General features: G+C 38.9%; 1 protein-coding gene across 2 annotated transcripts in view; it reads left to right on the top strand.

The window, feature by feature from the left end:
• Positions 1-3871: 3871 nt before the first annotated feature.
• The window catches only part of ikzf2 (IKAROS family zinc finger 2), a 31434-nt gene continuing 11918 nt past the window's right edge, over positions 3872-23387 (top strand). Inside the window, exons 1-6 of one of the 2 annotated variants that reach the window (XM_042494477.1) lie at positions 3872-3980; positions 5189-5287; positions 6745-6791; positions 15353-15454; positions 20988-21179; positions 22969-23136. In XM_042494477.1, coding sequence (XP_042350411.1) covers positions 6764-6791; positions 15353-15454; positions 20988-21179; positions 22969-23136 — 490 coding nt within the window. In that variant the 5' untranslated portion in view covers positions 3872-3980; positions 5189-5287; positions 6745-6763. Of the gene's footprint in view, positions 3981-4512; positions 5026-5188; positions 5288-6744; positions 6792-15352; positions 15455-20987; positions 21180-22968; positions 23137-23387 lie in introns of those variants that run through there. The other variant, XM_042494478.1, reaches the window with a different exon arrangement.

Here is a 23387-nt window from a genome sequence, read left to right as displayed (position 1 = left end):
ATGCAATGGAGATGCATGCCCATGTTTGTAAAGCATTCAGACAGATGGAAGTATGATTCAGAGAAAGGAAAGATTTAAAGTTCTTTTGGCTTCTTAAAGAGCTTCTTACATAGAAAGCCTATTTGTTTTGGGGTCATCTATGCAATGGGCTCTCAACCCTTCTGTTTTGTGACACATTAAAAAAAAAAAAACAAGGTGCATGTGTCTGTTAGTTTCACCAGAGATAATCCCTAAACTTCTCAGATGGTTTGATTTTAAATAACAGTTTGAGGCTCAAAGAGATTATTTTATGATCTCTAGACTAAATTAGATACCTAATGATAATAGATTTCTGTTTCATACAAAAAGCAAAGACCAGATCAAAGTCCTAAAAATATGCAAATCTGTTCATCAGAGCTTGTTTGCTGTTTTTTCTTCTGTTGTATTCACATAATTTTTTCACAACCACTCTGATATACAGTATATCTTGTGACCCTTTTCAGAGGGCCGTACCCAATAGGACTAAACTGACCAGAAGTATATAAAGTTGTTAAAGCTGGCTCCACTGCGATGAGCTGTCACTGTTGTTGCTTCCGACCTTTAAAATTAAACATGGTGATCATTTTGAGACTGCCCACCAAAATAAGGGTCATTTACATTGTAGCTGAGAGGAGAAATAGGCCTCGCAGTTACAGCAACTTCTTTTACTGACTTGTGCTGTGCCTATCTGACCAGGCTGACTCAAATCTTGAGTGGCTGTTTTGAGACATAAATCTCATAGTGAAAACTGAGCTCATGAGATAGAGTCCAGAGTACTACGTAGTGCTATGTAGCATAAAAGTGTAGTTCAAAAGTTTTCAGATAACTGTTAATGCCCTTATAATAGACAATAAATATATACATGTATACAAGTTAAGTAAAATGTGTTAAAAAATATATTTTAAGTACAATTTATGTACTTATGTACTTATGTATATTTAAGGGCATCTTAATGGTGTCACAAATAGTACAGTCAAGTCACTACTTTTATTATGTTTATCACATACTCAGAGCAGTGTACTTAAATTAAGTACACTTTATATATACTTTTTTTACTCAGGACCACTTCCTCAAACTTTGATATTTTAAAACTATGTCGTTTTTTTAACGGACTAAAGCTTTTTTTTCATTTTATAATTTCCACTGTATTGCACACCCCCTTCTCAAACCCTTGTTGCCACTAGAACAACTGCTAATATTAGGCAACAGCTACAGCTACATCTACTACATTTGTTACTGCTATGAGCACTCTTACCACTTTTGAAATCAAAGTGTAGTCTAATTGACCCCAGAGAGATCGTAGGACCATGTATGATAACTCATTGTACATGTCTTTGTCTGTGACTGACTTTTGGTAAACAAAAAAGAATACTTGAGAATCACATATATGACATAAAGTATTTCCCTATAATATTTTTTAATAGCATAAGAATAAGTTATGCTAATTTCCATATTTTGTTACCTTCATCAATGTGCAAGGCCCCTTTGTTTACTTTAAAAAAGTGGGCGTTGCATTTGCTTTGCATTGCAAATATATCACATGATGTTCATCTTTCAAACAGTTCAATTCAGCTGAACTTATCAATCAAAGTGTCTCTCTGCCTAAGTCCCATGGTGACAGAAACTTCCCACAACCGTAAAAACTGAAGAACCGCTTATTGTACTTATTGTACTGCTTTGGTAGGTATACGTCACCTGTGCTGTCTTTTATGTGTTTGTAGTTTACGATCAAAGTGAGTCGGCCTACCAAATCTGAAACATCTTAGCTCCGGACATAAGCTCCAGTGGTCAGTGTGAGTCTTTTTCCCTTGCAGACAATACATTATTCAGACACATCCATATTTAAACACTGATGTCACTGCGCGACTCACAATGTCAGTGACTTCATAGAGTGTAATCCATATTTTCTGGCATTTCTTTGTCATGGCCCGGGTTGTGACAAATTACTTTTTTTTTTGGCTTGGCATTAATTCACATATACAGTGCACAAATGACACTGAGATTCACTTATAGCCAGCATGACAACCCTGTGGTCAAAAACACAGCCAGACTTAATCCCTTAAATGATAAAACTACATTTAAGTCAGCAGGATTTGCGTGACTCTTTTTAGGGTCTTGTAAGTTCCTGTCAAATCCATTTTTTATTATGTCACACCTGTCTCAGAAATAAGGTGCAATGGGAAATGCAGATTAGGGCTGACTGATGAAAACTGCTGTTTCAGTTACTTTTGTGAGGACTTCCGCTAACATTAGCCTACAATTAGGCCTTTTAGTGGCCTTTTATGATGACCGCATTTACTACTGCAACTTGTTTTTCTAATATAGTGTACAACATACTACTGCTGATTAGCATCAATATTGTCATCATCCCAACAGTTACAGACTCAGAGTCAAACTGACACATTAGCAGGGCTGATATCTGCTGATTTTTGCCACCAGTAAAAAAGATTGTCCACCATTGTTTTATTTTCCAATGTGCTGTGCACTGCATGTCTTGGTTACAGTTAGTTAAAATAAATAAGCGATCCTTCCATAAAATACTCATGTTCTTCAATCTATATGTCCTGACCATCTGAATACAACCCACAGGAGTTTCCTAAATGAGCAACCCCATGACAACACAGAATGTACATGACTGTCAATGGCCACAGTTTCAAACATGTGGTTAACATTGTGAAATGATCAAAGTTGCCCTAAAATAGCGGAATTTGGCAGTAAAACACCTTGCTTAGGTTTAGAAAAAAGATCATGTCATAGCTTAAAATATGGTTGTTACCAAGATAACGCAACATTACAGATCTCACCTGTCATAGCCTACTATGTTTTGTTGTTCAAATGGCTTATTTTAGGGTTTCACAGGGGACAAAAACATTGGTCTTCAGGCTGAAAGTCCTGTGTTTGTTTGACCTTTTTTTGTTGTTGTTGTTGTTGCTCCCATAATAATTACTACAGTCACTAGAAGTTGCCACTTATCAGTAAACAGAAATATGGATTTAATTTCTCATTTAAATATGACCACCACTTTATTTTCAAGTCTCTTTCAAAAGTGAAGTAATAGCAGAAATGTGCTATTATTAGAATATTTTATGAATTCTCATGTCTCTATGTCAGTATTGGTCGGGCTCTTAATAAAACAATTGTCATAAGAATTTTCATTCATCCCCAGACAAGATTAGACTTTCCATATAACAAACTTGGACAAATTTTCAAATCAAACCAACTCAGGTTGTCACTTCCACAATCAAACACAATGCAACATAAAGCAAATTCTATCAAATATAATGGAATAAAATACTATGGATAAAATAAAATAAGTATATATAATTTAAAAATGGACAAAATAAAATATGTATATGTTATACTACATTAAGAAACAACAAAGCAGTAGGCTTACGTTAATAGAGGTGTGTTTGTGCATTGTCTCTGTTTAAAAAAAAGTTAGCATGTGCGCTAATATGAATTAATTAAAAACGAATATTTTCTCCATAACTGCCAAACTACTGCAATATAACTAATGATCAAATGTTATAAATAGCTGCATGATAGCTTTGTAAACAAATAAATAAAAAAATAATGATCACTTAATATGTCCTTGAATCCACTGTAATCCTTACAGTAATTCTATAGGAGTATGGCAGGTATGCTCAGGTCGCCAAAGAGATATAACCTGGCTGCAGCCTAAAAAATAAGAGGCCCCTTGCAACCTAATCGATTGCCGAGCAGAGAGGCAGACTGGGTCCACACTCTGTGATCGGTTTCTCTGTGTCAGACCAACTTCCCAGAATAGCAACTCGGGCGGGTTGTCTGCCGCTCTGCTCTGCTCTGGAGGAGGAAGTCAGTGGTGGATTAAACAACTGTTGCTGGCGCATGTCGGGCTAGAATGAAGTCTATTCCAAAGCGAGACATTCAGTCGGGATCAATGTGCAAGTTCATGGGATTACATAAACTCCTACGTGTTTAAGGTAAATAAAAAAAGAGAGCTAGAGAAACATAAGCGCATGAATCGGTTTCCTGCATTAACTAAGCATTCCGTTGCCGCTTTAATGTAGCCATTCAGTATTTTTCGGCTGTCAGCAGACGTTTCAGAGCTGCTGGAGGCGCATGTCTGCGGCAAAGGCAGACGAGGAGCGTCTGTCTGATGAATGGAAAGCCAGACGGGGCTCTGCTGTATACTGCGGTGATCGGATAACCTGTTGAATTGCAGCTGTCAGTCTGCTCCAAAGCCATGCAGGCTAGTGACACAGCCAGCAAAAAAATCACTTACAGCGCGCTGCCACACTGACAAAAAACAACAACAACAACAAAAAACTGGCTTCACGGTTTTTGCAGCTGGAGGTTATTTGCAGAGATGAAATGTTGCCTGCCAGGTAAATGTCCTCACTGCCTGTGCATCTGCAAGATACAGCTCTCCCACCTGTTTGCTACTGACATAACTGTAAATGTAAATTAAGCTACCTATAGTCATACATATAGGAAGTACTGTCAAATATAGATTGGGAAAGATAAAATCCTAATTTGTGTAATTCCGTTCATATTGTTGGTCAACGTCCCTTGCGTCGGATATGCAGGAGCTTACTTGCCACTATCTCATTATTCCCATTCCCCGCAGTAGCAGTTAAAACGCGTGAGGCTCTGTCGGTCTGACCTTGAGTCACATCTTCACAGTGGCTTTTTTTTCAACTGCCTACCCACGGATTTCCAGTGTCTTGGTTGTTGAAAATAGCTTGGCTGCTCCCTGCCGCTATGGCTAATTCCTTAGGAACCGGTGGATCCAGTTTGATCCATCCCTTTCTTTCTTTCCCTTCACCAACTTGTTGAGTCTTTCCCCCCGTCGGTTGTTCATACTGTAAAAGAAGCTGTGTACGGCTCAGCTCGTAGTTGTGCCGACTTCTGAAGAAATGTCGCAAGTTTGAATGAAGTTGAGTGCAGAGCTCGGTGGGACGGTGTCGCTTTTTAAAGTGGAAACTCGACTGGACGCGCGCAGAAGAAGCTTTGACGCAGCAACCTGTAGGACACTATAGATGCGCTCCTCCTAAACTTTTCTCTGCTCATCAGAGTTTTTCTCATTCATTGGGCTGTTTTTTTAAAACATGCTGACCTGAAAAAAGCTTTGTCTTTCATCCTTTTGAGAGAGACCATAGGTGATTTTGACTATTTTGTTTCATTAAAGGGAGGTGGAGACAACTTCACCACCCCCCCCACCCTCACCCCCCCCCTCCGTCCTTGACTGAAATTACCAACTTATTTTGCACAAGGGAGACACTTCAAGGTAATTATATGAATCCGACTCTTAATTCTATAAACTGCATGTTACTTTCTTGTTTTGCTTTCATGTTTCACTTTTAATTGTAGCTGTTGAGCAGCTTATTATGATGACAGATTCTAAAACGCATGGCTTTCCAACTTTCAGTGACTGTAGAGTGGCCAAAGTTTCCTCCTGTAACTACACATTAAAGCTGAATTATTAAGAGCTAACAGGATAACAGAAATTGTAGCTGGCTCTGAGTAAGATTACCATCATTTTTGTGACATAAACTGCTAAAAAAAAGTAGTCGAGCTCGATGAAGTTAAATAAAGATGTGGCGCAGACAGCACTGGGCCTATTGGCCAAAAACAAAGATTCAGCAGTGACGTATCTCAGTTTTTTTTGTTGTTTTTTTTTCTTTTAATGTAAGTCTTAAACTAAGTCCTTTAAGGAAGCCAGCATTTGTGCTGTCGCATAGTGGTCTGACTTTGTATTTAAATTGATGTTGATAAACTATTACAATACAATGCCTTTCCAAACTATAATTATCATAATTCTTTTATATGTGATGACTTCAAGAAATTGTCTACACAGCCTGTGGTTCGAGGGATAAAGATAGACCCAAACTTAAATTTGCAATTCTCAAAAATTAGAATCAGTTAACATGCAACTTACAACTAATTTACAACTTCCTCAAAGGAGCCAGTAGACACAATGCTGTCAACACTAGTATCTGCACAATTAGATATCTCTTGCTTTTTTTCAAGTTAATGCTATTTGTTGTGCCAATTGCGTAAACTAATTTGGCACAAAAAGTACAAATGTAACCCAAATTCAGTGATTTTTTTCCCCCTCTCCTAAAAAAATAGAGGAAGAAGTATCATATCACTGTCTGTATCTTATATCGTGATACAGACAGACATTTATTTCTTTTTGTTTGCTTTTTGAATTGGAAGGCTACAACTTAAATAATGAATCACATCATTTCTGTCTCAATAAAAGTTGAGTCTCATGCATGATATACAAATCATAATTGTGTAAAATGCAGAAAATGGAGAGACCATGCAAGCTTTAATTTAACTTCTACAAAAACATTTTTTTAACAGAGAACATGAAACTAAAACGCGGCTGTTCACACATTTAAAATAGTTCATACTGATGGGTAGCTTGCTAAATATACGTGAGTACTTCTCTAATAAGAATACTGCATAGATCAGAGTCTCTGTTGTAATGCACCTCTGTGCACTGGAGGCTGTGCATCTAAAGCTGCTGAAATTGGGGTATTAGTGGGATTTTAAACTAACTGTTTGCATGTTTGTGGTGCTAGTATGAATACTTGACCAAGATTGTCTGTGCAGGTACACATTATTGTTGCAATATGATCTAAGGACATTGCTGCACAGCTTTTGAAATTTATGCATTATGCAATAAACCTTTGTATTACAGTAACGTAGAGCGATATTTCCTTTTATTCTCTGCAGCACTCCCACGGCACTTGAAATGGAGGCTCCAGATGGCTACTGTGTTAGTAAGTCCTCATGTCGCTTACACACTACTTTCAAAATACACTCACACTCGGTGACCCACACTTTACAACCAAGATTCGACTTTTTGTCGTTCATCAGATTGTGTGTCTGTGCTATGCTGTACGGTGGTCTATGATGGTGATAATAACAACGATGGCGACTGCGTCTGTGTGTTTTCATGTCATTGTGACTTCGACATTATTAACTTATTTTGAATTTCTTGTCTCTTGCTTTTTTTTCTGATACAATGCTGATACAAAAAAACAACAACATTTTTGCAATCACAATACCAAACACATTTCAAGGGATTTTCCCCTTTTGCAGCCTTTTCCTGTTCACCCCTTAAAGGTAGAGAATATGCTTCACCAACATCCTGTTGAATGCAGCAGATACTGGATACGCACATTGTGGTGCTCCATTGCCCTTTGCTGGTTTCCTTTGGGCAGGTCTCTTGAATATACCTCTGTCTCTTCCCTGCCCCCTCTTTTTATTTTGGTATTTTGCTTTGGTATGCAGATCTGAAAACAGGTAGCATGTTGTTTTATGACATCAGTGGGGATTTCAAGTCTCCATTGGGGGTTTGTGCTTGTAGGAACACTTGGCAGGCGGGGTATAGGTGGCGGCGGAAGAAGAAATGGAGGCTATTTCTCTCCCTGTCGGTCCGTGGGTCGCTTCTGAAATGATTCGTTAAGAACAACTCATAGTCTGTTCCATTGGAATGAAACTGCGGCAAACACACATCTTCATGGAATGCAAGTGTTAGCATCCTCACTACCCCCATGTATTTTAATATATACTCAATACATCAGCAAGACACTGCTGCCTTTCAAATGATAATTTAGTCAAATACCGTACCTGTTATGACATAGATTGTGTGAATCTTTACTCAAACCATGATACTCTCCTACTACACTAAATCCTACCACTGCTTCATAGATGCAAACATAATCTTCTCGCCATCACAGAACACGCACATATACTCTATCATATTGTGTTGTGTTGTGCGCACCCATAACAGTATATGTGAAAAATAGTGTACTGTATGTGACTTGAAAAATAAATGTAAATGTAAATGTTCAGAATGAATGTAGGAACTCTCAGAGGTGGCGTGAGTTTATGTTAAGTCAATGCAAAGACATGAGCGGGGTCATATTCCCCTTGGAGGCACAAAATTGAGGCCAATTTTTGCTTGCTAAGCTAAAATGTTTTGCGCTTAATTTGGTGATTTATTGTAGGATTAAGACAAGGAATGTCAGTTTCAGTGGATTTTGCTTTCAATAGGCCAACACCCATAAACCAGTAAATAATTGGTTAATTTTTAGGAAAAAAAAACATAAAATGAAAGACCTTTCCTTTTTGTCTGGCGTGTCATTGCTTCAGTGAGCATAGCACTGCATTTCAAAGTGTTGTCTGTTTAAAGATGGTGAAATTTGAATGTTTTGTTGTGTAAATATATATCCGGCAAAGGTATGTTTGACTGGTTACACACATTGGTGTATAGGTTAATAATTTTGCTATTCCTCCATTTACTGCACTACCAACTGTGTTGGGAGGGAGCTATGATAGCTAGCTAGCGGTGCCATTCAGCAATAAGCTGGTAATGTCCTTCTTGTTGCAGAACATGTTGCTGCGGAACATTATTTTCATCCACCAGTCACCCCTCAGGTTGCCCCGGTGACTAAGTGGCTTCATTTTGACTGCAAAACCCATTTAGCGTTGTTAACTATGTTAGCACCACTAGCCATGCTGACACTGCTACCATTGGTAATGGAGGTAACATTAATAACATAGTTAACAATGCTCAAGGGGTTTTACGCCTCAAAATGCATTGCTCAATGGAGTGCCCTGGAGGGCGGCTTGAGACTGGGCTCAGTGTCTCCACAGCCAATAATGTTGGGATGGAATGGTTTTACTAGTGGCAATCTCTGAATGAGTGGCGCTGCTAGCTCTCTAGCTCCTATTAGACCTGCAATGTGCATTCACAGCTCTCTGACAAAAGACTTGTAAAAGCTTGTGTCTGTTCAATTAGTGGCAACTTTTTATTTTCAATGAAATAGGATTTAAAATACTTGTTAGATATTATTTTTATCATTGTAGCTGAGGTTTCGGGTCTGCCTAATTATACATGTACTAATAGCATGTGCCCTGAGACTGAGCTCTTTATTTTCAATCTTTTACTCATGTTCAGCCATAGACCACATCTGGAACACTCTGAAGGGGCAAATTTATCTTTCCAGCACCCTCGGTCAAACCAAATGATGTCCATTATGCTTATTACATTGTTTGTAAGGTCAGATGTTTAGATACAGGTGTCCCATAATTGTATCCTAGCTATGTGTGTATGTTAGCTTTTTTATAAGGAGTGTGTGTGAGCACTTTTATGTTGCATTATAGTCCGAAGGGTTGGCAGGTGCAGAATGAGCCGAGTTCCTGGTAGGCTTTGAGACCAGGCAGACGCTGAGCTACCACACAAACAGCCACACCAGCCACACTGCACACACACACCAACACATGTTGGGTTACATGCATTGCCTGCCAGCTTACAGACTGTCTAAACACAACAACTGCAAACAAAAACAATAAAAAAAAAGAAAAGAAGCGATGAAAATCCAACAGTCCACCTTGGGCAAGTAAAGCACAAAGTAGATCTCATGTGGGAAATTATTTCTGTTCTCGATAGGTGCTATCATTGCCTTTTTGTAAGAAATGATAACTGTCTGTGACTCAGAATAGTAGTATGAGACATGCAGTCTGACAGTGTATATAATTGTACATGATCGACAATATTTGTAGTTTCAATTCCTGACCGACTCACATAGAACATGCACATAAAGAAGAAAGGAAGGCACGTTTCTGAAAAACCAGAGCGACCTTGCTATTGCACTGACAAAACATGGTGTCCTCAAATGCGCTCTGGCGGGACATGAATGCACCTCGCAGCCCAAACGTTGACAGGGCAGCGTTGACAGCCATTAAGCAGATATAAACTTCGCTCAATAATCACAATTGAGAATTTAAACTGCGTTACTGTTTAATCATTCGACCTTCCTTTTTATATAAACACCTCTCTCACACTATTATTCATAACCACACATGCTGACATTGACACGCTCGTTTTCACTCTTTTAACTTATCATACCCATGCACACAGATGTACCTTTTCACGCACAACACAATGCTGTCCTTATCACACACAAGATCATAATTAATCACAGATGCAAAAGATTTTTCCACTCGTTCACATGCACGTCATTCTCTTTCATGTACATCGTCATTCTGTTTCACATGTTTATCGTCTCAAAGATACATCATGATGGTAATTCACACGTGCACTTGCTCTTTCTTTCTTCACCTCTCTTAGAGAGAAATTATATATCTTTTATCTCACGCACAGCAAAGTTTTTTGTTTGTGAAATGAGATAAAGTTGTGCAGGTTCTTAGATGCTTCTTGCAGTTGGTTCTCCCAGTGTTCTAAAATTTCACATCAAACTTACCTTATTGATGCGACCATAATTAAGTACAGTTGTTGCTGGTTGCACAAGGTTTACAATGTAGAAGTAGTTTTTCACCACTGCGGTGTAGAAATGTGGTGCAGAAATATGGAAAATCCATGTGCAAATTTTGCATTTTTGTCAAAAAAAAGAGGTTTCCTTTTTAAATAGTGCCATTGTCCACTTCACACCTCCCCAGACAGAGAATGTTATCTCCAAAACAAACTTCCATTAATCACAAGTGCTTTACCTGCAGTTAAAAATATTAACTGCCTGCAATTAGCTGGCCCTGCCTCCTAATGTATAGCACCCTTAGCCATATGCTGTGTGTGTCATGTTCCGTGATCAGCATATGAAGTGCATGTCAGTTACATTACCATCTTAATTGTATCTCCGCTAAAACAGAAACCAAATATGAATCATTCCCCATTTTGACTGTAAGCTAGCTATGACCAAGCAAGGTTTGACAATAATTGGAACAAGTGATTTAATTGGTCATATATTTTCCGCAGGTGGAAATCGGTGTGAAATGTCCTGCAGCAATATTCTGCGGGGACATGCAAGCATTCATAAGAACCCACAATATCAAAGTTAACATGCAAATTTTTGGGACAAAAATCCACGCTTCATGCAGTGAGAAAACTGGTTCTTAAAGTAGGACAAAAAAAAGGCTGCCGATAGTTTACTTTAAATTACTACGCTGTATAGGCTACACAGTACAACATAAACTACACTATACAATGGTATCCTATACTGCGTCGTATACTATGATAAAAATAAATAACGATGGTGAATTTAATTGAATTATAAATACATTCAGTACGATAGCATGCAATCATTAAAGAAGTCCTATATAATAATAATACTTTTGACAGATTCATATTTTAGTCTATTAAGCTAATGCTAGTTTGGGAAACTGACATAAGATGGCATGTCTCACTCCTTGAACCTTGAAGGTCCCATTTCAGAGCTTTTAAGTTGACATTGTTAAACCATATTTGATATGCATCAGGGGTTAATGGGATATTCCAGCTTCTCTTTATCAAGTTCCAGCTGTTGGTCATTCATGCGCTCTGTCGGTCTTTTTAAACAGAGAAAAGACACAACCCACTCTAGTTTGATCTCTAGTTTTTTTCCTCTAGTTAAATGGCATTAAATGTCATTAGTATGGACAGGTGCAAACATTTCCTGTGTTATGCACAAAGGTTTTGGTAACCGACAAAAAGAATGAGACAAATTAAAAATAATGAGGCGTATGAGTTGTCCTTAGACCAGGCAAACTACTGCTGTCTTGAACCGTATCACATTTTAACGTAGCATTTCAGTCCAGTAAAGTTTCATTTCATCAGTGCAACAAATCACATTTACCAGAGGTCCTGCACAATAATCTAATGGGTAAACACTGGCTCCAGTATCATCTTAAAAAAAGACAACATAACTTTTCTCCTATGCCTTCAATTTGCCTCATTCACAGTCCACTTTTTCTATTCCATTTTATGTAACAAATTCCATTTTCTCATGAAGCATATCAGGATTTGTATGTCTTTAACACTTTTAATTTTTGGTTCAATATAAATAGTATACATAAGTGGGTGAATTGAATATATTACATTTACCAAAGTATTGTATAATTTCAAAATACTTATACTAACTTGCAAAAAGTATTTTCACTTTATGCAACATTATACATCTATTGCTCTAAATTCCAGGGGCAAATGTAACTTTTTTAATGCACTTCATTTGTGTTAAAGCTTTAGATAATTTTCAGATTATAGTTTTTAACCCCACCCTGTCCTGTGAACAATCAAATCAAATCCCATTATTGCAATTTGTGTCTGTAAAATCATCAGAAGGGAAAACCACCGGCTAAACAACTAAACATTTTTTGTTGCACTGCCAACTTTGCTCTATATGCATTGTAAACTATCAAGCCTCCATAGATAATATAAATGTGAATTGCACACTTATTCAATAGCTGCCAGGGTTTACTGTAAACTCTTTCTTATTTGCACTTATTTCTTTATACCCACTGTGAAGATCAGTACAGATTAGTTATCTGCAGATGTGGACTATATCAGGTTTTCCTGCTCTCTGGGTCACCCCCGCATACACAAATATAGATTACCACAAATGGAACGCACCAGTGCACTCAATGGCTTGGCATTAACAGCAAGTACGTCTGTAATACTCCTGAAAACGGTGTGTATATAGACCTGTATAAGTTAATCACTAGAACCTTTCAATGCAGTAACTTACAGTTTTAAAAGCAGGTGAATGAATGCTTTTATTTGTCTTTTTGTTTGCTGGGTCAGTGGTGTGTGTTTGTGTGTTTATGTCTGTGTTATAAATCTTTGTGTTAATGAAGGTTCAGGGTTTGACAGGAAAAACCAGATCCCACACAGTGTTTATCCAGCAAGCCAGAATGGAGGGCACTTGTCACTCCAGAGAAGAATCTCATTCAGTTCCTCACACAGCTGACACACTGTCAGTGCTGTTGGAAGATATTCAGTGTTTTTGTATTCATTCTTGTCACATGCAGGCAGATGGAGCTTGACCTCAATTTAATTTAAGTTTGTTTTCACTGAGCAGTTCCTGAACCTAGACACCATTTATATGTGCTTGTGCTCTTTTAAATAACTTGTAAGACCAGAATTGCACTGACCCTTGTTAGATTACAGAGGATCACTGCACTCTAAAAGCTGTGCATTCATTTGGTGCCATTGATGAAGTCAGCAATTATTACACCTACAAGTTTCAGGTGTACACATTTGTTCCTTTCCATATGCCACCATAATAATTTTTCCCAATTTGGTGTGTTACTCAAAATAGCTCTCCCCCGCCAAGTCTCGACTGTTTGATCATCTGATCTTACTGTTCATACAGTATTGACTCAGCAGATGCGGGGCACCAACGCAGTCCGAGTGAGCTGATGTGTGGTGTAGAATATTTTCAACCCACTTTAAATTCATAATGTATAAGCTATTTTTTCCCAAACATCAAAAGTTTGAGATCTTCATTTGAACAGACATGGAAATGCATCTTCTTCACAAGCTGTTAAGGCGCATCTTTATGCTGGGAATCACCAGAGGCCCGAGGATATGATATTAATACTATGGTCACAAAACAATATTATTGTGATTTGAAAATTTTCTGATATGCTGAGTATTGCACAATATTTAGTGCAAATTACCACCCTTTTTCAATTATAAATTATGCCCCCAAAGAAAAAAAAGTCAACATCTGTTTTATTAAATAATATAAAGTTTTAGAGATTAAGTTTCTCACTTTAGTCATTTTTATTGCACCAGATTCTAGTGGACAGAAAGAAACTGAAATAATTTTACTAAGCTACCACAAGTTTTATTTGTATTTACAATATTAAAAATTGATATAATGAAAAATAAATATTTGGCATCCGTGTATTGATACAATATTGCCACACAAAATATTGTGATATAGTGCCGTATTGATTTTTTCCTCCAATCCAGCATATGTGACCATCATAACCAACAGAAAGACTAATTATTTGTGAGATTTCTTTTTTTGATTGCCAGTGATTGCCTAATGACTTTGACACTTGGCTTTTGAATAAAGACGTAATTGATTTGGGAAATGGTATTAATTTGACATCATTCTTTATTCATTAAAAAAGTCACCATATCAACGGAATTATTTGTAAATCCATCATACATTTCATAGCTTCTTAATAAGCTTGTAGTGTAGCAATTTACCTCAGGCCTGTTATTCTTTCTAAGACTGTTGAATTTTTTTAATGGAGGTTTCTTATTCTCATATTCTGAAGTATTTTAGCCCAGACAGCCCAGAGCTATTAGTTTAGGCTTGAGACAACCTAGCCACAGCGCTGCTAGGCAGCTGTCAGCATCTGCTACAGTAATGGAAAATCCTTCATGACAAATCTGGGCCACTCCTGTCTCCAGGACGGCATTGTCAAGGGAGAGCCAGCGTTGGTCACCTGAGATTTCCTCCAACCCCAACCTGTGCAACCTGAGCCCAAGCCCAGGGATTGTGTCATGGACAACGTCTCCCAGTATGCCCCACTCAGTGGGGCCGCCACTACAATGGAACAATACCATAGAGGAGGTTGTCAGACTAAGAGGGGCTGTCACAGCAATTGGAGATCTGACACAGATTTCCTATTTCATGTTTGAGGGATCTTTGCAGACATGTTAAGCACTGACAAATTGTAACAAGGCCTTCCTTGTAGCGGTTTCAGATGCAGCATGCAGCACCTTCGATTTGAACTGAAACTCCCCTCGGCTGCAGTTATTGCCGCATCAGTTTTAAAAGCATGAGGCAGTCTGGTGTCTTTTATAAGGGATACTTTCATTTTTTCACAGTTGACAGTGTGCTTGGGGTAAAACTTTAATTGTGCTGGGGGTGAATGATGGCTCACTTTGGTTCCTGAGGGATCTGACACCTGGGTCAGCAGGGGTGTTTGCCTGTTGCCACTGTATTGTTCTAGTGACCCTGACGAGGCTGGGGTGTAAGGGGATAAGGGATTGGTTTGCTCTCCCTCAAACCACACAGGACACAGGACACAGGGCTATCCATAGCCTGGGTCCTGTACAGACTGCTGAGAGGACGCAATCTGATCCACATATGCTGGACATTAGGATCCTATAGGTACATACAGAGAGTTGCCTGGTGGATTCTGTACAGTGACATCTGTAGTGACCATTATGCTGTAAGGAAGATCTGAGATTTGGATGAAATTAATCATTCTTAATTATTCTTAATCTGAGAAGGAAAAAACTTACACATAGCTGCTATATGTATATTGTTTGTGCTGTTTCCTAAGCAAGTGTGAAAATCCTTAAAATTCTGAATTTTCAGAAACTCTTCTTGCTTGAACACCTTTTATTTTTCTCTTTATCCTCATCTTGGCTTTTAAAACACTAATTATTACATAGTTGCATGCATGGCATAAAAAACAACAAAGCTTTGTTTTTTGTCTTTTTTTTTTTAACATACCAGCATTGTATTGTATTGGTTGTACAGCTACAGTATTGTGCAGCACAATAAAGATTGCTGTGTTTCTGCTTGTCTCCCAGGTAACGGCCAATGCTCTCCCGGTAAGGAGAACTCGAGAATGTTGTCAGATACGTCAACACCTAAGGGACAGGCAGTTCCTCAGGGTCCTAATTCCCCCAGTGGTGAGTACTCCATCAGTAGATCCACATATCTGCAGTCTGCCAAGAACAACCACAGTGTGTACACAAACAGTTTCTCCTTTAAACAAAAATATACTGTTCTCACTACATCAGTCCATTGTGATTATTGCATTTAGTTTTTTTTTTTTAAATGGAACACTTTCACAATAAAAACCTTCAGGGTGAGGAACGATTACTGTGTTTCCCCTGAAATGCTGAAACACATTTGATGTGAAACAGATAGAGGAAGTGTTAGATTTGGATTATTTGCACCAGAAAATTAACAAAGAAAATGTGTGGTTATCAGAAGCAGGTGCTCCTGTCAATTGATTATTTGATCAAAGAAAAAAAATGAATCGCCTACTATTTTGTTAAGTTGTTGATCGTTTCAGTCACTTTTCATGTCAAACATTTGGTGGTTCTTGTGTCTGAAATTTGAGAATTTGCTGCTGTTCTTTGTCAGTTACTTTAAAAAAAGATGTATGATGTACTAAATATATGATACTTTTGAGTTTTGGACTGTGGGTCGGGCAATATAAGTAATTAGAAGAATTCACTTAGAGCTCTGGAAAATTGTGATGGCATTTTTAACAATTTATTCGCTCCTTCGTAGCAAAGGAGTTTAAGTATCTTGGGGTCTTGTACACAAGTAAGGGGAAATGGAGTGGAAGATAGACAGGCAGTTTGGTGCAACGCAAGCAGTGATGCGGGCATTATGTGGAACTGTCTTTAAAGGGAAAGCTCTTGATTTAGCGGCCCATCTGACCTTCACCTAACGTTATGAGCTTTGCATAGTGACCGAAAGAATGATATTGCGGATACAAGCGTCTGAAAAGAGTTTCCCCTGTAGGTTGTCAGGACTCAGCCTAGAAATAGGGTGAGGAGTTCAGACATCCTGAGGGAGCTCAGAGTAGAGCTGCTGCTCTTTTGCGTTAAAAGGGGCCAGTTGAGGCGATTTAGGTATCAGATCAGGATGCCTCCTGGATGCCTCCCGCTAGAGGTGTTCCAGGTGTATCCAACTGGTAGGAGGCTCTGGGGACTATATATCTCATCTGGTCTAGGAACACCTCTGGATCCCCCAGGAGGAGCTAGAAGCTGTTGAATTTTGAGAGGGATCTGTGGAGTACCTTGATCCCCCTGTTGCCCCTGGATAAGCACTTAAAGATGTATGGATAGATTGATTTTTCACTTTTTTTATATAAAAACAAAACAATCAATTAATGGTGAAAATAATCAGCAGATTAATTGTTAATGAAAATAATTGTTAGTTGCAGCTCTAGTAAGGCCAGTGCCTTGCATGGTACCTTGCTGCTGTGTGTGTGTGTGTGTGTGTGTGTGTGTGTGTGTGTGTGTCAGACTGCAAAGGTCTTCACATAAAAACACAATAAAAATGCAGTCCAAATAGCACACTCAAAAAACAAGGACAAAGTAGGAATAAAGTCTGGTCTCAAACAAAGGATTTGAGAATTTACCTGAAGAAATGTAACAAGATAAGGATGAACGGTAATTACAGTGAGTGTCAGTAGTCTCCACAGTTAGAGCTTTTGTACAAAAATGTCATACTGCAACTTGCTGTACCATATCACACTTGTTGCAGAAGTGTTGCTTGGCTCTTTTCAGTCAGTTGACCTGCAGCCTCAGATTAGCTTTAGCGATGTCACTGTGAAGCAGCAAAGTAAGAAAAAGGGGAAATTAAGTGAGACAAGGCAGCCGGGGAAGAAAAAGGGAAGCTTATTTCCCACAAGTTTAGAGATACAGGGAGGTGAGCTGGTTTTCACAGGAGATACTCTGCACCGATAAGGGCTGTTGTCACTCTGGAAGTTGCCTAACATGATTTGCTCTTTGAGGTTTTGTTACAAAAGAAGAGCTGCATCATATCGTGTGTTAAAAATAAGCATGAAGCATTGTCCAATTTTAACACCGTACTCTTAAACTTGCAAGCTGACACACAAGTTGTATAGCAGTTGTGCACTGTCTGGTAATAAAAGGTAGAAGAATAGAATTACACTCTTTTGACTGGGTGACAGTTTGGGTGGCGAGAGTGAAATAATGTCTTCTTTATAATGATGTCTTGCTTTCAGTCACCCTCTCAGTCAACTGTGATCTTTCCCCTGGTTTCCTATGGATTATGGGAAACTCAGATTTATCGCAGACTCTACTACACTGTATCCAGAAGAGAAATATCCAGAAATATACCAAAATTACAACTCGGTTTTCATCACTGCTTTTGTTGTTGCGACCGTTTTAAGTCTATCCTCATCTGACCACTCTATGCATTCCACTCTGCCACACTGGAGAGACAGATGTAGAGATGCAAGGAGCTGAATAGCAAGGACATTCAGGTCTGCTCCGTGTTGCCAGGATACAGCTGTCGAAGGCAAGGCGCGATCACAATATGTGTATTGAGATAACTGTTTCTTCTGCACAAACTGTGGCATTGGAAACATACAGTATCAGTTTAAAGAATACAGTTGCTTTGTTGAGATGTCTCTCTATAGTCTATAAAAAGGGGAAATGTTGCCTGAATATCTTACTAGCCCCTGAGAGTTAAGTGGATGCAGTTCCAAAGCCTGAGGGGACAGCTGATGGATGCATTCAGATGGGAGGATTTAGTAAAACAACCACATATGCTCACACTGTGATTATTGCCCCAGTAAATCCCAAAACAGGATCATCAAGATCAGTAAGTTTTGCTTGGATGCTGTCCAAATGCTTTTTTGCACTATGCCTAAAGCCCCTTTCACATACATGTTAACCCTTACACAAAATGGAAGGTTTATCTTTGGTGTAAGGCTCATTTCTTGGTACGATTCTTGAAAATCTTTTGTCACAGCTGTAGTGTGAAAAAAAGTCGAGTCGTTATTAGGGGATCAATTACTCAAATTTTACTACATGGGACAAAATCTTGTCTCAGAGGCTTATAAAAAAGCAAAATGCAGAAAACAAAAGCATCTGAATTCTTGTGTGAAGCATGCAAATGGCTTTGATATTGTTTAGCGCATGGCAGATGTTCAAAGACTAAACAAGCCAAGCACAAGACGCTGTAAATTTAAAATACTGCGTTCTGCTTGATCACACAGGATGTAGACAATGAAAGTTTATCAGTATATAAAGAGGAGGTGTGGGATTGAGTCACATTACTTAAACTTGAGTCACAAATTTGAAGACTTTAGACCTGAAAAAATCAAAATATGACTTACAATTCCACTCAGGCCTTAACACCAATGACCAATACTTGATACCCTCCTTCAAGCCCAAAGGTACAAAGTGAGTTAAAAAGTATGCCATGACACAATAAATTGCTTGAATAAACTGTTTTTAATGACATTTAGACATCCAACATGCAACAACATACAACAAGGGACCTCACTTTTTTTGTGCTGCCTTTAGACACCTTTCACAAGTGTTTAAACGTTTGAACCTTGAGTAAATTGGTGCATTTTCTTTAAAAGTCATGGGGGAAAAGCAATAACCAACATGGCAACATGGTCATTTTTACTGCTTTCTTGCTAATTTTTGGATAATTTCTTCCGTTGTTGCTCATTACTGTCTTCCCATGTTTTTGAAAGGAATCAAGCCAGTCTACACAGGTTTCAGAGTTAAAGGAAGAAGTGTCTTTCAGAAAATGTGTTTATAATTTTAGAAGAGAAAGTTACAGAAATTTTGTTTTAATATAAGTTGATACAGGACATAACAGAGACATTCAAAATTCTTTCTCATAACTTAATCATAAGGATTAGGTTCAGTTGCACTTCTTTTACCAAAGTCATTTAATTATAATTTTTTTTTTAAGTATTCATATTTTTTGTAATTTTATTATATAACATATATTATTAGTCTGCTGTTTAAATGGCATATCAGTGAGCAAGTGGCAACCTCCGCAACTGAAAAACGAGGCCAACACAGACGTGCCAAAAACTGCAGTTCCGTGAATGGCCAATTGAGGCTGTCTTCAGAAGCAAATCAATCAGCATAGACTCCCATGTTAAAATGCCCAACATTTCTGGCTTAACTAAACATGTTTACAACCTGGTACAAAAAACTGTTTTGGTCTCTATAGCTAATTTAACTTTTCATGACAACTACACAGGGGCATGAATATTTATACAAGTCACCTGTTTACAAGGCTAAAAGTTACGCATTGGCTTGGCCTCTTGATCAGATCCACCGCTCTGCCCTCCACAGCACAAGCCTCTTGCCCAAATTTGGTCGCTTCTGGCCCCAAAAACTAAGTTGGCAACAGCCGAAAAGCTGGGCTTGAAAGCCTCACAACAGGAATCCACAAACCAAAGGGTTATGTCATGGCAGCTACATCCATTACACTTACAGTCTACTTAATCTGACTTATTTTGGATTTGAAAGTCAAAGTTTAAGACTTGGGATTGGACTTGGAACTTGATTTAGGACATGCTTTTCTTGACTTGGCACTTGAATGCAAAGACTTTCGACTTCCTTTTTACTTGCAAAAGAATGTCTTGGACACACCTCTGATACACTGTAAAACATAGAGCGTGTAAACGACTTGAAATCTGTTAAATTCCAAGACAAAGAACTTTTTTTCTTTTCTGTGGCATTATCCGTGCCTTTTGTCAAACAAAAGATATGAGTCTTGCTCAAGCATTGTCTCATCTATCCTAAACTGTCAGCTCATGTGGTGCTTACAGGATAAAAGAATCCAATCAACCAGCAATGTTTCGGCTTTGTTGTTGGAAACAGGCTTGAGGATTTAGTTGAATATTTTGATTTCCCAGCTGACTGAAGAGTATACAGCTTGTTCAATACTAAGTAATTATTGGAACAAGACTGTAGGTCAACAAAACCAAGTGTGGCTGTTTCTGTTTTGTATTGCAATCTTCTGGAGTTATTTTGATCTACAAGTATTACTAATTGCTGGTGACTGATGAGTAGAGACTGCAGGTGGTGAATAGTTTCCCGCCACAGCCACCCACACACCCACACACACAATTATACAATCGTTTGCCCTTGTCATCCAGCCGGTCTCCCATTGCTAGTCAGGTGTTCTAAGCTACAGGGCTTCCGACACTCCCTTTCTCCCCAGGGACAGCCAGGAACCAGACCAGCCTGTTTCTCCTTTTCTCTCTCTCTAGCTCTCTCCCTTGTCCCTCAGTGTGTCAGTCCATCTTAATGCTGTCTACGAGCTGAGTTGCTAAGTTACTAGGATGCCCCCTCCACATGTCTCTTCAATTCTATATTATTTTGCAGAGCTATCCCTCTTAAGTCACCCTGTGTCTATAGCAGATACACTCATTACAGCTACTGTCAATCCAGTCCATCCTGACATCCGCACAACTCCAACCATGAGCTATACTCTCGGGATGTAGACCATTGCTCCTTTGACCTAACCTAATACATTCCATCCATTGCAAAAAAATTAGACCATTTTACTGTTGCTGTATGGTTTATAGTTTCTGAAGAGCATGTTCGGTGGCTTTTGTCACTCCCATGAAACCTGCATCATCTCAATTTGACAATGAAAGCCGTGCATCTCAGGATTGCCATTGTTTTTGTTTTACAGAACTGACAATTAAGCAAGAGGAAGAAACAGTGGAGGAGGCTGACAACAGAAGCCCAGCACTTGAAGAAATAGGCCAAACAGGGGAGGAAGGGGTAGCACTGGAGGAATCCATGACTGACAGCCCAAGCAATGTTCAGGATGGATCATCTGAGCCAAACGTGACAACGGATGCAGGAAGTCGACAACCAAACGGTACCGATCAGTATATTTCCAAATGCAATTAAAAGTAGCTGATGTGGAGTGCTTTCTGTTTTTTTTTTTTTTTTTTGTCTTGGTTTGTTTTTTTGTTTAAAGACAATAGCCTAGACTTGGAATTATTATCGGGGAAAAAGTATCCCTGGAATCCCCCGCAACCTGTTCCAGCTGACGCCACTACTGCTCTGGTTGTCACAGCATTAGGATCAAATTTCTCTTTTCCACCTGGCTGCAGATCAAAAGATTGGCCGTTAGAAGAGCAACCAGTAGTTGTGAGTTCCTGTAAAATCAGAAGTGTGTACTGCACTGTAACATTCCACATGATATAAAGGCCACCTTACACTGCAAGAGAGAGAGACACACACATACTCCCAATCACTACTCTGGGAAAGATTGCATTTTCTGTGGAAAATGTACACAAGTAAATGCAGTATAGGCACTTTTTGATGTGATAATGTAATGCTCATACTTCTTATAGTTGATATCTTTTGAGGTGGTTTAAGGTACGTATCTATAGTCAGAGCATTACATAGAGTAGATGGCAGTTGGCAGCCGCCAGTTCGGAACAGCAGACAGGAGTACGCCACAGAAGCTAAGCAATGTACTGCTGTGGATGGCGGCAGCAGCAAAATGTATTACAGACTCCTAAAAAAAGTTCCACCCAAATTAATCAATAATAGCTTAAATGCACAGTATAGTGAAAATTTTTTCTGCTTTATCTTGATGCTGACAGCCATCAATGCTTTTGTTAAAGCCACCAGACTCCATTTCATATTAGCTCACTGAACACAGGGGATGCTGGTCTACCGCTGACTTGATTGGTCAGTTTGTTTGTGTTATTGTGTGACTGGTGAATCTGAAATAAGACTTTTGAACACCAAAGTCACAAAATGACACAAACAAACCAACTGTGGTGGCAGTGGTGGACTGGCAGCTCCTGTGTTCTGTGATGTTAAATTACTGTTTTTCACAATGGAGTCTGGCTATGTGAAGAGCAATATGACACCATCAGTGCCCCATGGAAAGGTGTCGAAGTAAAGCGGTTAAAATATTTAGAATGTGCACTTAAACTTATATTGATCGTTGTTAAGTCAGACTTTTTTTAAGGTTGTTTAAATATGGTTTGCTGCTGCCCCCCTCCAAAGCAACACATGGCTTGGCTGCAGCGTGATACTCCTGCTTGCTTCCTCATACAACCCCACTTTTAAAGATCCGAGCTATGTCTTTAAGTTCCATATGTCCTTACATCAATACCCACAGCATAGCCACTGCACCTGATGTGATGAATACACACACACACACAGACACACACACACATATATATATTTGTATTTATTTATTTTATTTATTTATTTTTTTACCAAAGGGGGCAGTTCATTTTATTTTAGTCCACTTAAGCAGACACAACTACTGTACCTGAGTTGATAGAATAACATTTCTACTCCGTTACACAATCAAAATAGGGTTCATGGTTGTCAAAACAGATTGAACTGAACAGTTGTTTTGTGTCTTGATTGTCATTGGTAATCATCTGCTGGAAGTAGTTCTTGCAGTCATATGTCATTTAAGGGGAACGTGATAGGCATGATATCTATATTTCTTAAATATCAAGCAGAGCTCAGTGGTTCCTCCACACAAGGAGATAAAATCAGCTGTCGGTTACAAAAGCAGAAAAGCTGACTGAGTGCAGTTAGTTACAAAAAATAGCATGACGGGTTGTTGATACTTTTTCAAAACATCTTCCACAATGAGTGTGATATTGACTTCCTGTGCCTGCCTCTGTCAGGTGACAGGCCGTTCCAGTGCAACCAGTGTGGCGTCTCGTTCACCCAGAAGGGAAACCTGCTGCGACACATCAAGCTGCACACAGGCGAAAAACCTTTCAAATGCCCCTTCTGCAGCTACGCCTGCCGGCGGCGCGATGCCCTCAGCGGGCATTTGCGCACTCATGCTGGTAAGACTCCTCCTCACCCTTGTCTCTTCCCTTTTTACTCATCCAGTTCTCTTACCCAGAAGAGAGTTCATTTCTTTTATCAGAAGTGCCTTAGGAGTCTTAAAAACATCAACCCACAATGCTTTTAATGCTGTGCTTGACTAAAATCACTTTAACAGATAAAATATTTTTTCCTAACATTTTGCTTCTGCCACATGTCTACACAATGCATTGAATGTACTTAATCGCCTAAGTCTGCCTCTTACATAATG

Source organism: Plectropomus leopardus, chromosome 10 (genome assembly GCF_008729295.1).
Source record: "Plectropomus leopardus isolate mb chromosome 10, YSFRI_Pleo_2.0, whole genome shotgun sequence".
In the NCBI taxonomy this organism is placed as follows: Eukaryota; Metazoa; Chordata; class Actinopteri; order Perciformes; family Serranidae; genus Plectropomus; species Plectropomus leopardus.
This window is presented reverse-complemented; position numbering and strand designations above follow the sequence as displayed.